This window comes from Halichoeres trimaculatus, unplaced genomic scaffold (genome assembly GCF_033239565.1).
Source record: "Halichoeres trimaculatus isolate MK-OKI-2021-1 unplaced genomic scaffold, fHalTri1.1 fHalTri1_scaffold_21, whole genome shotgun sequence".
In the NCBI taxonomy this organism is placed as follows: domain Eukaryota; kingdom Metazoa; phylum Chordata; class Actinopteri; order Labriformes; family Labridae; genus Halichoeres; species Halichoeres trimaculatus.
The window spans coordinates 13386636-13402673 of NW_027437199.1; the positions used below are offsets into that span (position 1 = coordinate 13386636).

The window sequence follows — 16038 nt, forward strand, 5'->3', positions numbered from 1 at the left end:
TTTTTTTTAATCATCTTTATCTCTGGCAACCCATCCTTTGATCCTCTCCATGATCTCCGTCGTCTTTTCTCACGACCACGCTGCTCTTTCTTTCTGAACTACCGCGACACATCCTCAGTTTGAGCTTGAGCTGCCTAAACTTTTCCAACTTGTAGCGTCTCGCTTTGTCTCTGTTATCTCACATCTTCTCCTCATATCCATGCTGAGCCCTCATCCAAAGAGAACACCGCTCTCACCCACAAAAGTTTGCGAGCATGATTTTGACTGACAAGCTCCCCCTGCTGAAAAAAAACATTATTTACTTCTATAGTTGCAGTAAATAGTTGCACAACGTCAATGGCAGTGAACACAGATATTTTAATATCTGCCAGTTGAACAAAAAGTGGATATAAGAATCTTCTCTTGTTCCTGTATTCATCTGATTAGTCATGCACTGCAAATTTGTAATGTCCTAGAATTTAAATTCTTTGTTTGGGGACATTAAGCAGACATGAGATTGAAATGCGATTAATTAGATTAATTAATTACAAATCCTGTAATTGCCTGACAGCACTACTTTTTACATGTCTGCTGCACATTTAGCACAGGGGTCTGCATGCACCAGGGTTTGTTGACAGCCCTTAAAAACCCTTTAATAATTCATTTAATCAAGCAAACTCCTGGGCTCCATTCACACTCGAAAAATCTACTTGCCTTCCAGCTTGACAGCTAACTTTATCAGTTGCACCAGCACTCTTTGGTGATCTCGCTGAATGAAAACAATGCATTATTTTGTTGCACAGTGAATGAATGAGTAAAAGACACAGGAGCAGCCATATCTGATCTAAGGAGAAACCCTTCCCTCTGGGCTGTTTTGGAACGGCTGTTGTGGCTGTAGCTGAGTACGAGTTCACCAGATATGTCTTCCTGTCTGTGTAACAGCTGCGTATTATTTGTTCTTTGTGCCTTCAGGACATTCTCTGAAAATGACTGCACCATGGTGGCCCCAGCCGACCCCTGCCTCAGCCCCACCAAGGGGGAGCTGGTCTACAGCAAGACAGCCAAACAGTGCCTGGAGGAGATATCAGGTAGGGTTGGTTCAATACAAAAACACAAACTTATACTCACTTCATTTATATGTACATACATATTGTGTGCAATTTGTGCAAAATTTGTCTTGCTATATTTCTGGGTCTATTTTCTATTTTACATTTCAAACTGCAATGCTGCTCTACGTGTGAGAGAAAATGCAGATAGAGCAGCAATCAAGAGGATCTGTTGCAGTATCAGTGGATGATAGAGGATAGCTTTTGAGCTTCTGACAGCTACTGCACTAGTGCCTTTCACTTGGTTTGCATGTATGCCAATGTTATGGTTGTGTGTATGTTGGTGTATATGGTAATCCAAATTCTGAGCTGGTTTCGAGCTGCAATGGGAAAAGGTCAGCGCTGACAGACAGACACGGGGAGCATCTGCAGCTTGTTGTTTACATCCCTGCAGGCCACAATCATGTCGTACAATCCCTGTGCTGCATCCAGAACAGTTGTACAACACATCATTTAATGTTGAAGGCTTTAGTAGAGGGTTGACTTTAGCAGGGTGGGACTTTGAATGCTGTAGATTTTATCTGGAACATCACACAGAAAAGGAACCATAAGCGGAGGAATAAATGCACTTTAGCAAAGTTTTGTTTCAGTTCAACTACAATTGCTACAGAACCAATACAGCTAAAAAAACACTGCTGGTTAGGATTAAATTGAATTGTTTTCTTCAAAGCAGGAATGTTGAAAACATCATGATTTCACTTTAATTACAGGCAGGAGATGTCTGAGTGATTGAGCTCTTGCAGCTGAGACTTCAGGATTGAGGGACTTTTGACCGGTCTAAAGGAGTTTCTAACCGCTAACTTAAATTGAGAAGTTTAACCATGCAGAGCACAAAATCAAAACAAAAACTGGCAACTCATAGAAAGCCTTTTATCTCAAATGGACTTCACCCATTGCAGTGACTTAAAAACATTGCATTGCATCAAAATTTTCAGTCAAATCCAGGGTATTTTTTCCCAGCTTGCTTAATATCTTTTCTACCTTTGATTTGACATTAACCTTTTGATTTTTTAATTTGGATTGAAATTCCATCCTTGAAGCGACAACCTATAAATGTAAACGAGGACGACAAATTAAACATACAGCAGATTCAGTGAAAACTAAGATGTCAGCTTCAAAGCCTGTAGAAATCCCAGCATACAAAAACAACAGCGTGTGATTACAGGTTTGGTTTGTCAGGCTGTCGGTGACATTCCAGACCTTCTGCTTTGGTTGCAGCGTTTCTGAACCCAATCATTTGGCGGATAAAGTTAGACTTCAGCGCTGACCGTCCCCTTTGTTTGGAGTCCATTTCAAACACTTGCTTTTTTGTTGTCACACTTTTCATGGTCGTATTATGTCCGTCTCTTATTCAACTCTGTTTCTGTTTCTGAGTTTTGAGCCTCTGAGACTCAGAGTCTCTGGGAAGAAACTTTAAGTGTTCTCGCTTTGTTTATAAAACAGAGAGGTTAGAATGACTGGTGAAGGTTTTGTTTATATTACAACAAGAGATGTCAGCGTTCAGGCTTTAATTGGGATGGGCTTAATATCTGAAGCAAGCGCTACAACAGACCTGAGATGTCACTACAGTACTTGGAGTTTGAGTTTAGACAAGGTCATTTCAAAAAAAGGGGTTTTAATCCATTCATTCTTGTTTGGGCTGTAAAAGCTCAAACCTGTTGTCTCCTGACGTGGTGCTGCTCATTTTGTTGGTTTGTTGCTGTATTCAAGTTGAATACAATACAGTTTGTTGTATTTGGAAAATCACCTGGTACCACAAGTGGTTTCTGTGCACTGTCTCACTCGATCTGCTTTCTTCATTAAATTGATGCGTCACAGTTCCAGCATCTGGCAACAATAGGATTGTTGCTCTGTGCTGCAACCTGCTGCAGATAAGACAAAGCCATCATTGCATGAACTATTTGATCTTTTCGATTATTTGAATTTTTAAAAATCATTGCACATCCCCATTTGAGTTTACCACCGATGAGCATAGCATACAAGTGCTTCACTCAGACTGATGTCAACTGCATCACAAAAGCCAGCAGAGTATTATTTGGTGGTATGTGAGTCACAATAGACATGAAAATGGCACAACATCGTAAACATCAGAAACTAAAAAAGCACTCAGAGAGCACAGACCTCCTACAAGCAAATTGTGATTGTCACCAACACTTAAGTCCTACTTTAATGTTATACTCCCTTACAGCAGACTGTCTGCTACAATTTGGTGTTAGTTGCAGGTTTGTACAATAATTTGTTACCTGACAGTGTTGAAAATTATGATGACCCTGTACATATCTCATACTCCAGATCTTAGTATCCAGAATATTGGCAGTATTTGGATCGTACTTTTACATCTGTCAGAAATTATGGTGACCTTGTCTTGTATTGTTCTGGTGTTTTGACCCTATCTCACAATGGTGATGAATCCTTTAGAAAAGTCCTTGATCCAGACAGTGATCCGGATCACCTCCAAAATTTAATCACTCCTTCCTTATCCCATTTTGAACATTTCCTGAACATTTTATCAAGAACTGTTTGTTACTTTTTGAGTTACGTTTTTTACAGACAAACTCTCCCAAAAGCACAACCTCCTTGATGGAGGTAAAAAAGCGGACTACAACTCCTGAAAAGTGCTGACATTATCTTCTCACTTGAGAAACACTGATGTACATAACCTTATATTTGACACAACTGATGTATCATCATTTAATTGTTTTTTTTTTTATAAATAGTGTAGAAAATCAGGATGCGTTTAACTGCAGCCGGCTAATTTTGAGTTCCTCACAGTGTGAAAGATGAGGATTCTAAAATGTGCGTGAGACCGCTGTGACTGATGCTGACAGGACTAATAAATCCAGCTCTGAGTGATGGGGATGTGTTGATTCTGTGCTCTCGTTGTTGATCTGTGATAAGCTGTGGGCTCGCTGCTTTAGCTCCTCAAGATAGCATTTAATTAAGTCGGGTGGTTGGTGCGGTGCAGCAAGGGCTGCGAGCTTACAGGTGCACTGTCCAAACAACTCACTGTCACGCTGTGAGGGAGTGCAGGAGAGACAGGGAGGAAGATAGAGGACAGGAGTAAAGATAAGAGCTGGGAAGAGGAGGCGAGTGAAGAGAAAATGAGAGAATGAGAGGGATTAGGAGGAAGAGAGGGTGATAAACATAGAAAAGGAGCAAGAGAGAGAAAGAGGGAGGAGGAGGAGAGTGTGTGCTGCAGGCTGCATGCTGGAATGAACAAGCAGACGGAGAGCTGTGGGAGCTCTGTTTGCCGGCTTCACCGCCACTCTGCTGCGAAGAGCGAAGCACCGTCACAGAGTCAGAGTGGAGGCAGGAGGAGTGTGGCAGTGAGGCGGTAATTAAAGGAGGGACAGAAGGTGGAGGGAAGGAGATAAGAGTGAATAAAAGAGACTGTCATTTAATAGAGAGAAAGATAAAGGCAGTGCGAGCGCAGGGAGCAGAGAGAACGTGTTGGTGAGGGAAGGGAGATGTGGCGAATCATTCATCCACGCCCCTGACTGTGGTGGGGGAAGAGAAGAGGAGGCAAAAAGACTGAAAGAAAGCATGAGGACAGGAGACGGAGTGGAGGAAACAAGAGTGAATGTAGCTCAACATCTGACCAGGAGTATGGACAGGATCAATGATGGATCTGGATTCTACCTACATGCCTGAGAGGCAGCTTTTCTCTCTGTTCTACGCCCCGTGCTTCAGTCCTCCTGGAAGCCTGGACCCAAGTCGGGAGGCGTGGAACGTGAGGACACATCTCCCAGCCTCCTGCATCCTCCTCTTCTTCCTACCCTCCATCTGCTCTCTCGCTGATATCACAGCCAAGATGTGAATCAGAGAGAGCCACGCACAGGTAGATGCATACTTTCACTCACTGAGCCACCAGAGGCAGAAAGGTAAGGGAGGAGAGCCAGGAGCGGGGATGAAGCGAGGAGCAGAGTTCTCCGTGTACCAGGGCGGCAGTCCGGCACGGCGGCCTCCCCAGCCCCTCCCTGACAACCTCAACCTGCGGATCAAGCAGCGCTCACTCACAAACCTGACCCTGCTCAGCGACGGGGAACAGCGGGTGTACTCCTTTGAGCTGGATGACCCACCAACTCGTCTTCCACAACGCCCAAACTCCTCACCTTACTCATCCCCATCACCGCGGGCGGGAGGCAGCCTGCAGGGGAGCCCCAGGAAGGAGGCAGTAGCAAGGGGTGGAGGCATCCGTGGCACCAGGGCTCGATCCTTATCCCTTTCTCTAACTAAGGTGCTGTCTCAGTCAGAGCACTCTCTGATTCCAGTGCCTTGGCGATGCAAGGGAGGAAGTGGGCGACCCCAGCGGGCTTCCTATAGCGGGCAACCTCGGGGTGACCCCGCACGGAGGTCCAGGGAGGAAGGGCAGAAGAACGAAAAGGCCGGCTGCGAACATTCAGATGAGGAGTCAGCAGGAGGAAGGGGGGCAGGAAAGCAAGGAGGAAAGGAGAAGGATGGAGGATACTGGGCAGCGGAGGAGGTTTCCGAGGGAGGTCCTCGTGAAGGAACAGCTCAGCTGGATAAGGAAGTGATTCTCACCATGCTGGGCGATCTGGAGCAGGCGCTGCACACACAACCACGCCCACGTAAGTCAGCACAGTCCAGAAAACCTTGAAAGCTGCAGGTTCTGAAAAGGATTACTATGACAACACAGAAAGTTGTGAAGAAAGTAGAAGAAATTATGTAAATTCAATGTGACTAACACGTGGTTGGTGTAAAAAGTAAGTAGAGCTATGAAATGTAAGAGCAGAAATAAAATAGTTTTAATCCTCACATAACATTTCAGAGCCTAATCTAAAAGAAATGTGTATGACTCAGACACACTCACTTATAGCCACTCACTGGTGAAGCCAACACATGCTTTAAGTTTCAGAAACAGCAGTGTTTCAAACTCAGGACACAAGCAGATATAAAAAAAAAAGTCGCTTTTCTACATGCACACCATCTTCATCAACTGTCAGTCACAAATGAGCTGCTCTGCTATGTGCAAAGCATTATCACATGATGTACCAGAGAAATCTTGCTCTACTTCCTCAGCTGCTCTATGAATCTCTAGCTTGGCATAGTGTTTCCTTTTTGCTTCTTGGAATGAGCTCCGATGTAGAAAAACCTGGCTTTGATGTGAAGGTAAAAGGGGATTTGAGGAGGAGGGAGGCGCAGTTGATAAAATGGACCATTTTGCGCGTAGTAGGGATGATTATTGTGACTCTGCAGACAAAGCAAAGTGAGGTGCACAGCGCAGCAGCGAGCAGATTATTACTGGTTTTCTTTGAGCAGGTAGAGGCATGATGCAGCACAGAGGAGAAATACCTTGAGATACAGCTGATGGAAAAGCAGCACGGAAAAAAAGCTTTTATTACTCACACCTCCCTCGCTGCCTGAGTCACACAGCTGGCGTGATCAATACCTCATCATTACACCTTTTACTTTCCATGTGTGTGCATTCTTATCTCTACTTGATTTGTGCATACAGGTGTTTCTGTCTCTTGATATCCACGAAGCATTTAACATTTTTTAGATGAACTCTTTTATTCTGTCTTGAAAAGTATCCAGCGACTGTTGTGGCTGCTTTTGTGTTTTTAGCCTCTGGGGAGCAGTTGTCTTTGATCCGTATTAACAAGGCTTCAACATGCTGCAACGCCTGTTAGGAAGCACATCAGGAAACATGGCAACAAGCTCGCGTGTATACACACATCTGTCAGTGTGTGTGTGTGTGTGTGAGAGAGCTGCCATAATAGGCTGATGAGTGACAGCCAAATCTTCATTTAGGCTCATTTGTGTAATTTGTTTTGAGTGCTGCAACAGCAGATCAAGCTCACAGTTAGGTGAAGATGCTTTTATTGTGGGATGTAAATTATGTGTAAATGACTTGGATGTCTCCTCATTTTGAGCAAAGGGCATCATTACCAGCTAACATGCATTATTAAAAGAGAGGGGAGGCAGATAGAGCACTGAAACATCCACTGCTACATTAGGTGTGCATGGCTCTGTGTGATTCGAGGTGTATGTGTACACACACCTTATTCCTAATAGTCATTTTCCTCATGTTGTGTCAACTTTATCAGCAGCAATCTGTGTTTGTGTGTGTGTAGCTTCCTTGCCCTATTCCAAACCCCACCCCTCCTGTTCCCACTGACCTGCTCTCAGTTTGGCTGCCTCACAGCCTCACCGGGCCAAGAGCTGGACAGCAGCTTGAATCCAGCTGAATGCTTTGTGGCTTTGTGGTTTCACACCTCTCTGTAATTTTGAACACTGAAGTGGAAACAGAAGCGTGTGTATAAGATGCCAGTGCTCACGTCCAGCTGGTTTAATGCAACAACTTTGACAGGAGCCCAACACTCTGGAATATAAAGTCTGTGGATGCTGCTCTGTGAATGTTGCATTGTGCCATTAAAGTCAGCTGACATCGTATGAAGGGGGTGAGGATCAACTTTAAGTGATGGTTGAAGATAGGGTTGCAAAATTCCAGGAATTCTTAGAGTTGGAAACTTTCCATAGGAAGTTTCAGGATTTCCCAATAACTGCATTTTCATGGCCATATACATTTATATATATCAAACATATTGGTCTGTTATAAGCAGAGATGCAAGCAAACATGTCTGATGCAATATTTTTGAATAAAATTACAAAATAATTTTCAGGGAAGCAGACATTTCCATAAGCAAAAATTAAAGCAATATGCATGATACAATGGCCACTGCCTGGCCAAAAAAAGGTCCCACACTCAAATATTTCATTGGACCGCCTTTAGCTTTGATTACAGCACGTATTCAGTGTGGCATTGTTTGAATAAGCTTCTGCAATGTCAGGAGATTTATTTCCATCCAGTGTTGCATTAATTTTTCACCAAGATCTTGCATTGATGATGGTAAAGTCTGACTGCTGAGCAAAGCCTTCTCCAGCACATCCTATAGATTCTAAATGGGGTTAAGGTCTGAACTCTGTGGTGGCCAATCCACACGGGGAAATGATGTCTCATGTTCCCTGAACCACTCTTTCACATTTTGAGCTCGATGAATCCTGGCATTGTCATCTTGGAATATGGCCAGGTCATCAGGGAAGAAAAAGTCCATTGATGGACTAACCTGGTCATTCAGTATATTCAGGAAGTCAGCTGACCTCATTCTTTGAGCACAGACTGTTGCTGAACCTAGACCTGACCAACTGCAGCAACCCCAGATCATAGCATTGCCCCCACAGGCTTGGACAGTAGGCACTAGGCATGATGGGTGATCACTTCACCTGCCTCTCTTCTTACCCTGATGGCCCATCACTCTGGAACAGGGTCAATCTGGACTCATTAGACCACATGACTTTCTTCCATTGCTCCAGAGTCCAAACTTTATGCTCCCAAATTGAAGCCTCACTGATTGCTGACTGACAGCGGTCAGACTCTACCATCATCAATGCAAGATCTTGGGGAAAAATTAATCCAACACAGGATGAAAATAAAACTGTTGTAGATTAATGGTTTCTTTCACAGAACTAAAAAATTCCATTAATGGTGAGGTACAAATAGTCTAGACATATTCCTCATGTCCTTTCAACACCCCAAAATAGCCCCATTCAAAAATGTCAAAATACTTTGTTAAGCTTCTCTTCAGGCCATGCTTTCTACTCATCAAGGGTCTTTCAGTTTGGTCTACATTTTGGTTTGGCCTATTAGTGTTTTCTCACAGCAGGGGACGACTGGTCTCCTGCATTCAGGCCCCGTTTACACGACAACGTTTCATCTGAAAACGCTAAAACGCAGTGAAAAGTCAAGTGAAGAAAATCTGCATTTACATGGAAACGCTGATGGACTGAAAACGCTGTAGTGAGCATCCCAGGCCTATAGGTGGTGCTATAACTGTCTTGTCCAGAAGCCGCTTTTGTGGGATCTCCACCGAAGTAGAGTTGAGCTGGTCATCTGGTGCAATGAGGAATTCTAAGTCAAAAAGTGGAGCAACAGATGCAGATTTTGTGGAAAGACAGTCAGCAGATACAGCAGATTGAGAAGCACAAGCGCAACACAGTAGCTTGTGGCGATCGTAAAAACGGTACTGTTGTCCTGTTGTATGCGCACGCGCGTGGTAGACCGTGACATCAGCGTTTCCACTGAAAACGCCGGCTTACTGTTTACACGGCAATGGTGTCGGCAGCATTTCAGAAAAATCCCACTCTGGAGGCCGTTTTCAAAAGTTTGTGTTTTAGGTCGGCCGAAACGCCGTTTCCGTGTAAACGCGAGGCTGAAACGCAGCAAAACTTTTGCGTTTCACTCCCAAAACCGTTGTTGTGTAAACGGCCCCTCAATGATAGGGTCTGTATTTTTGAGGACCCTGCTAATGCTAAACTCACTCTATTGATGGGTACAAACTGTACAGTTTCACATCCAAGCCTCTGCCACAGACCAAGCTGTGTGTGTCGAGGAGAAGTGATGATGTGTTGGTAGAAACAGCTGGTACGTCGGGGTATTAGGTGCTAAGGATTAAGCTGAACAAATTTCTGCTTCTCTTTTTAATCCGCTCGAGGGTGCTGAGCTGGTAAATGGCGTCGAGGTATTGTGTGTTTTGAATAAATATTAGCTAAATTGAAGATGCTCAAATGCATGAATCCATGTGTGCTAAAGTGTTGCCGTTGTGTGGTGGTGAACCTTAAATATCCTCCACTCTGCAGGTTCAGGTGAGAGCATTGCTCCTTTACCGCAGTGGATTGCTCACACACTCCAGCACAAAAAAAGCATAAATGCACACACACGCCTTGGGCTGCTTTTCAATGTTGCATTAAGTGTCTGTCCATGATGGAGACTCCAGGGCCAGATCTCCTCATGACACTTTATAATAGGGGTGTAATTGGATCTTCCTCGAAGGGGCCCTGCTGGGTAGAGTTGGAGGAAGACATGAGAAAAGGAGGAACCACAGAAAAGGAAAAACTCAGAAGCTGAAACTGAACATGACATGACAATAGCATGCCATTCTGGGCTTCAAAGGGGAGTTTTTCGTCTCTCATGAATGTGTCAGTGCTATTTTAAAGTGGAAGTTCTGCACCCTGACAGGAATAAACTCAGGAGCTCAGAAGTTTCTGGGAACACTCTGTGGCTGTCTATCTGTCTCACTTTTGAGGTTTTGAATGGGATCATACGTGCCTGAAAGATTTCTAATTACTGACCAGAGAACAGACTTCTGATATGAGGTTAGAGGTTAAGAACACCAAGCAGCTTCAACCTTACACAACCTGCAGTGTGTTTGCTCTGCAAAGACAAAACATGACCTCAATTATACCAGACTGCTCTCTGCCCTCTGGGGTTGAGATCCAGAATAATTGAGGTCAAGTCTTGACTTCATCATGAATGCAGGCATTGTACTGTAGGACTTCTGGTATCCTAAACTCTTAAACAGTATTATTTAGACAACATCTACCACAACTTAATCCCTGATCCTGGATCCTCGAATGCAGAAAACTTCATTAAAAATGGTCAAAAAAAATCAGCTTGCAGCTTTCCTGTTTCCAGTGTCTGCAATTTAGTTTTTTAACCACATCATTGTACACAAATGCTGGGCTCACATTAACTGCTGACGTCGTCGCAGAGGTCCCCAGCTTTATACAACATATCAAGCCAATAGTTTAAGCTTTATAGAGGGTTTATTGTGCTTTTTATTGAGCTATATACTCTCTCTGGCACTCTTGTAGTATTTTAGCTCAGAAAAATGTCCCATTTTCTTACACTGCTGTTTTGAAAAAAAAAAAAAACTATTTCGGCCTCTGTCCAACACTTTTTCTTTCACCTGCTGTCTCTTTAAGGCTCCCTGCTCCACAAACACCCTTCCCTCTGATTAGCCAGTCCTCTAAAGGCCTGTCGGGGTAGACCATGGTGTTCGAGGCCCGCTTACTGGCTATAATTCCTCATGTAGTTCAATAATATAGTTAAAACTCAAATCAGTCAATCAATCACGTTTATTTATATAGCACATTTAAAAACAACCAAGGTTGTCCAAAGTGCTGCACAGTCTTCGAACACAATCAAATAAAAGCATTTTTTTTAAAAATGAAATAAAAAAGAATTAAAAATTGAAATAAAAAAACGTGTTAAAAGAGAATAAAAAACAGTAAAAACAAAAGAATGTGAAGCTCAAAAGAAGCCAGGAAATGTTTCAGGCTGAGAGTGAGCAGCTATAAAAATGTAAAACTGGTGTCTCAAGGTTATTTTAAATCACAGTTCTGCTCATTTATTGAAGTCTGAAAGCCTTTAATAGTAAGATTCAAATGTTAATGTGTTCTTCAACCAAATTTATCTGATGCACAGTTGATGACAGTGAGTGTTTTTGAAAGTGACTGTTTTCAGTGTTAAACCTTCTTCAAGAGAGACTGCTAAAGCTACAACAATCACAGCATGAAAAAGAAGAGAAGAAGAGATTCCCTTTCAAGAAGAGACTTTAAATGTTCAGTGTCAGCACCATCCAGGCAGTTTTCTTCACATTTGCTGTGCCTTGTGAGCAAATTGACTCTAACAATGCGCATTGTTCCACAGCAGACACCCAAACAGGGGGATTGGTGTCATAATGCAGGATCAGCTGCATATGGGCAGTGTTGTGTTAGTCTGTTTAAATGACATCATTTATTTCAGTGTGGGGGAAAGTACAGGGGATGTTAAAATGCCGAGATTTAATCTAGAGCACGATTTAGCACACTGTAGATGGATTTTTATTGGGTATGAATGCACATAGTCTGTAAATTTTTCTGGGGACTTCATCTTCAAGCCTTACCATTGATTTTTATAGTCATCCAGGGAAAACTGGCCAAGCTTTTCTACTTATTTTCATCACCCACCTGCTTCATAGTCCTGTCTATATTACCTCATCTAACCCTTTTTTCTGCTCTGGGCACTGAGTAGTGCCACAGGAGTGTCTTTGGGGCCTTTTCAAACCTCCAAACTAGCACTACTCTCTCCTGTCAGTGTGATCACAGAGACTTGCTGTTGGTGCCTCTGCTCAGTGTGAAAATCAGTGATGAGCAAGAGTATGAGGCCTGTTGGCTCATTCATCTCCTCCATGGAGACAGTCTCTTTCTGAAAGCACCTTAAAGCTTGAAATCAGAGTGACCGGCATCCATTCTGTCTCATGCCACTTGTTAATTACCCATTCTGTGCTACCCGCCTGTGGATGTAGGCTAACTTGATGAGCTAGAAGAGAGACTTAATTGGGGAAGACAGGCAGAGTCTTTGGTGAGTCATGTAATGTTGCCCACCCTGGGCTTATTAGCTGCACTGTTTCACAAAAAGTCTGAATGAAAAAAGGGCTTCATGTATAAACAGACATTGAGGAGAACATGGAGCATATGATGTGCTTTCAGAGCTGTATCCTGCTGTATGAAGACGCTGGACTAAAGTGGCAGTGATTTCTGACAGAGTTTTGCCTTTAGAGGTACAACTGTGTCCCAAAGTAACTGTCGGAGTACGTAGTGTCACGGCACAACATTTCTGCACGGGCATGAAAGGAAAATGTCAGTCCTGAGTAAAATTAATGTACCCTCTTCTCAGGCTAAGAGAAGTGCATGTGGAGCAGCCTGACAAGCTGAGTTATTGTACAGCTTCCCGATTGTCAACATGAGGTTTTAGGATGTTTCACCCGCGCTGCCTGTCAGCCTGATCAACCATCATCCTGTTTCCCCGCCGAGACATTAACTGACATCCTGCAATACTGTCAGATGTGTCCTTATCCCGTTGTATATTGTGTGATGGAGCATGCAGAGCTTATGTGGGTATGGGTGACTGCTCTGTGTGTGTGAGTCCTAACCCATCAATGAATCATCTGAAATGTTTGTCTGCAGGAGAGGATCCAGAGACGAGACGCATGAGGACGGTGAAGAACATCGCTGACCTGCGGCAAAATCTGGAAGAGACCATGTCCAGTCTGCGGGGGACACAGATCAGCCACAGGTAGGAGTACACATGGTTTCTTCTATGACTGAGTGGTGTTTCATGACTCGTGGTTTTGGTTTGAGAAGCTGTGGGAAGTAGCGCTGATTTAGCTCAGCTTCAGTCCTCAAAGCAGCAGCCCCAGGTTTGAAACCAATGCCAGGGCCCTTTCTGTAAATCCGTCCTCACTTTCTCTTCCTTGTTTGCTACAATTCACTGTCTCATCCTCTCAATAAGACATGAAAAGGCTTAGAAAAAACACATTCTAAAGAAGCTAGGATAAATTAAATTTGTGTTGTTTTCAGGGACACTTGCTGTACACTGAAGTCATAAAGTGCATTGGTTCAGTAAGCCAGTGACAGGCAGATGCAGATTCTTTATGATGATGCGTTTAGCTTTTGGATTGATCCTTTTCTTCCTTCATGATGCAAAGTGACATGGTGATGCATTTCTTGCTACAGAATGACTGTGGACTGTAAAACAGTGAAACATGATGACGCAACAGATGATTGGATTACCTGCTGTAAACAATCAAGAGGGTGTTTTTTACTGTGATCCACTTATTGTGATGTCTATGGACTGTACGCTGCCACTTCTTGTCCTGCGTTTCATAATTAAAACAGACATCACAATCCTGTCTCAGAGGAGGAGGGACAAAGTCAGGCCCAATTACCAACCAAGGCTGACTGATGTCTGCAGCTCATCACTGTCGCTAAAAGGTTTTGTCTTTCAATTTAGTTTTTGCCTCTTTGATGATCTTGTCCTATACATTTGTGGAAACCCTTTTTTGCTTCTTCTGTTGAAAGGTCTAAATCAGAGCAGTCCACCAGCGATTTTTTTCAGCTGCACGTTTGAATTTTTATCATTATTATCTTTCCACTGCCAGCAGCCTGAATTTCTAATTCATTATTTATTGTTGCACTTCCTCCCCTGACCACAAATTAACACTGTGTTACATTGGGAGTAAGGTGGCGCTAGTCCTGTCAACTCAGATCTGGAAGTCCATGTCCAGGGAGTAAAAGCATTCAGGGTCGTGGCTGGGATGGGTCGTATGAGACAGCAACACTTTGACGAGAAAAAGTTTAAAGATAATTGGGAACATAAGTACTTTTTTTTTTTTTACAGAAATTGATATCACAGCAGTATGCCTAAAATGGCAGAAAGTCACTGTTTTAAGAGTATAATCTTCATAAGTTAGTGTAAATACTAGAGGTGTAATGGTACACGTGTCCGTGCCGAACCTCTCCATTAGGCCGTTCGGTTCAGTACAGTGCTGTATTCAAACGAGTACAGTAAGTTTACGGCTCCCTTTGGAAAAGCAAATGTGTTCTGCACAATACGGCAGCCAGACAATAATTCTGTTGTCGTGACGCTGAACAGGACAAGGGGAAAAAAAAAAAAAAAAAAAAAAAAAGTTTACGTTAGCCGCTGCACATGGCTGTTTAATATTCACGCAGGGAAGGAGTTTTAATATTCATGAGGAAAGTGGTCTGTGATTCGTGCTTTGCGATCATGTGCATATCATGTGGACGTGACGTCTCACGGTGAGCCAATCAGAGGATGAATATCAAAGAGCTTCCGTAGCCACAGGAGCTTGTCTCTGAATTGTGCATCATGGCTACTGCTAACGACCAACCAGAGCTTGAAGAGCCTCCCCCGTCGTTGTATAATGGCAAGTTTTTGGTTCAATAAACATGCTAAACAAGCAAATGGTTTTGCGTTGTTCCATACTGTACCGTAAATGTACCGAACCGTGACCCTAAAACCAAGGTACGTACCGCACCGTGATTTTTGTGTTTGTTACACTCCTATACACCCCTAGTAAATACGGTAGTCATTTATAGAGGGATTATCAGTCTACGTCTATGTTCACCGCAGAAGCAGCGTTTAGCTCCATTCATTCAGGCGAGTTAGAGTCATTTAAACACTAATTTCAAACTATTATCTGCATAAAAATGTACGGTTGTTCTGAGGTCAGTTTTTAGAAACAATATTATACAATGGTGGCGACGTCTATCAAGTTCTGACTGACTCAGGGCACCCGGTGTTTTGGAGGTAATAGTGACTATGCTAACTGCTGACTCTCAGCCGACAGAATCAGTGATCAATGACCGAGAGTCACCAGTTAACAGGGTCACACTTGACACTGAAACACCAGCAACGTCTGCAAGTAAATAACTAACTCTTGGCGTAGTTTTCTGGTTCTTTTATTATGAACTGTGTCTCAAACTCAGCAGTGTGCGTGCTTTTTGTGTGTTTAAATCCCTCTCTGGGTACACGCTTGATTTCTGCGCTAGGAACGTTTGTCCACCTAATCTCTACTGCCCACTCACTGGTATTTCACAAACCTAGGAGCCGTTTACCATCTGTAAAAGTGGTGATATTTAGTTAAAAAATGTGCTTTATGGTGGTTAGCTCCTCCACGTCAGTTTACAAACCATTATACTCCACAGTGCTTCTGCACCCAAGTTGCGCACGCATGCGTCGTTGTTGATAAACAAATAATCCCTCTATAGGGAAAAAAATCTAAAGCAGGAGTCAAGTTTTATCACTACTCTTCATTTTAAAGGCATATTTAATACCATGCACTGCAACATAAATGTTTAGTTTTGCCCACAACCCTCCTCCCTGATTTGCTTTTGGCCTTTCTCTGGATTTTGGCACCCCTAGTCCAAATGTCACATAATGTACAACCTTGCCTACAAAAAGGAAATATTAACTCTTTCCATCAGTATCTTCAGATGATTGGTGATAAGAATAATTGTACAGAAATCATTTCTGTGATGATCCTCCAGTCATGAGCTTACTAAAAAGTCATTACTGTAGCTACAGTGAAAAACTGAGCAGCCTCAGAACTTCACTCCCAAAGCTGAGCCTTATGCCTTTGTTCCTGCTGTCATTCTTCTCTAATCTACTTCTACACTGGCATTTCAATAAATGCAGTCAGAAGTTTAGAATGAGCTCAACAATTCAGAATGATTTTTTAAAACCCGCTAAAAAATTAAAAGTTTCCGAGTTGGGTTATTATTCAGCACGGCCCTGATTTATGCCTCAGTT

At 43.1% G+C, this 16038-nt stretch overlaps 1 protein-coding gene across 11 annotated transcripts in view; it reads left to right on the plus strand.

Annotated features, from left to right (window-relative positions):
- nav3 (neuron navigator 3) overlaps positions 1 to 16038 on the plus strand; it is a 526882-nt gene that overhangs the window by 424540 nt on the left and 86304 nt on the right. For all 11 annotated transcript variants that reach the window (XM_074698217.1, XM_074698218.1, XM_074698210.1 and 8 more), the window contains 2 exons: positions 952 to 1067; positions 12894 to 13002. In XM_074698217.1, coding sequence (XP_074554318.1) covers positions 952 to 1067; positions 12894 to 13002 — 225 coding nt within the window. The remainder of the gene's footprint in view (positions 1 to 951; positions 1068 to 12893; positions 13003 to 16038) is intronic.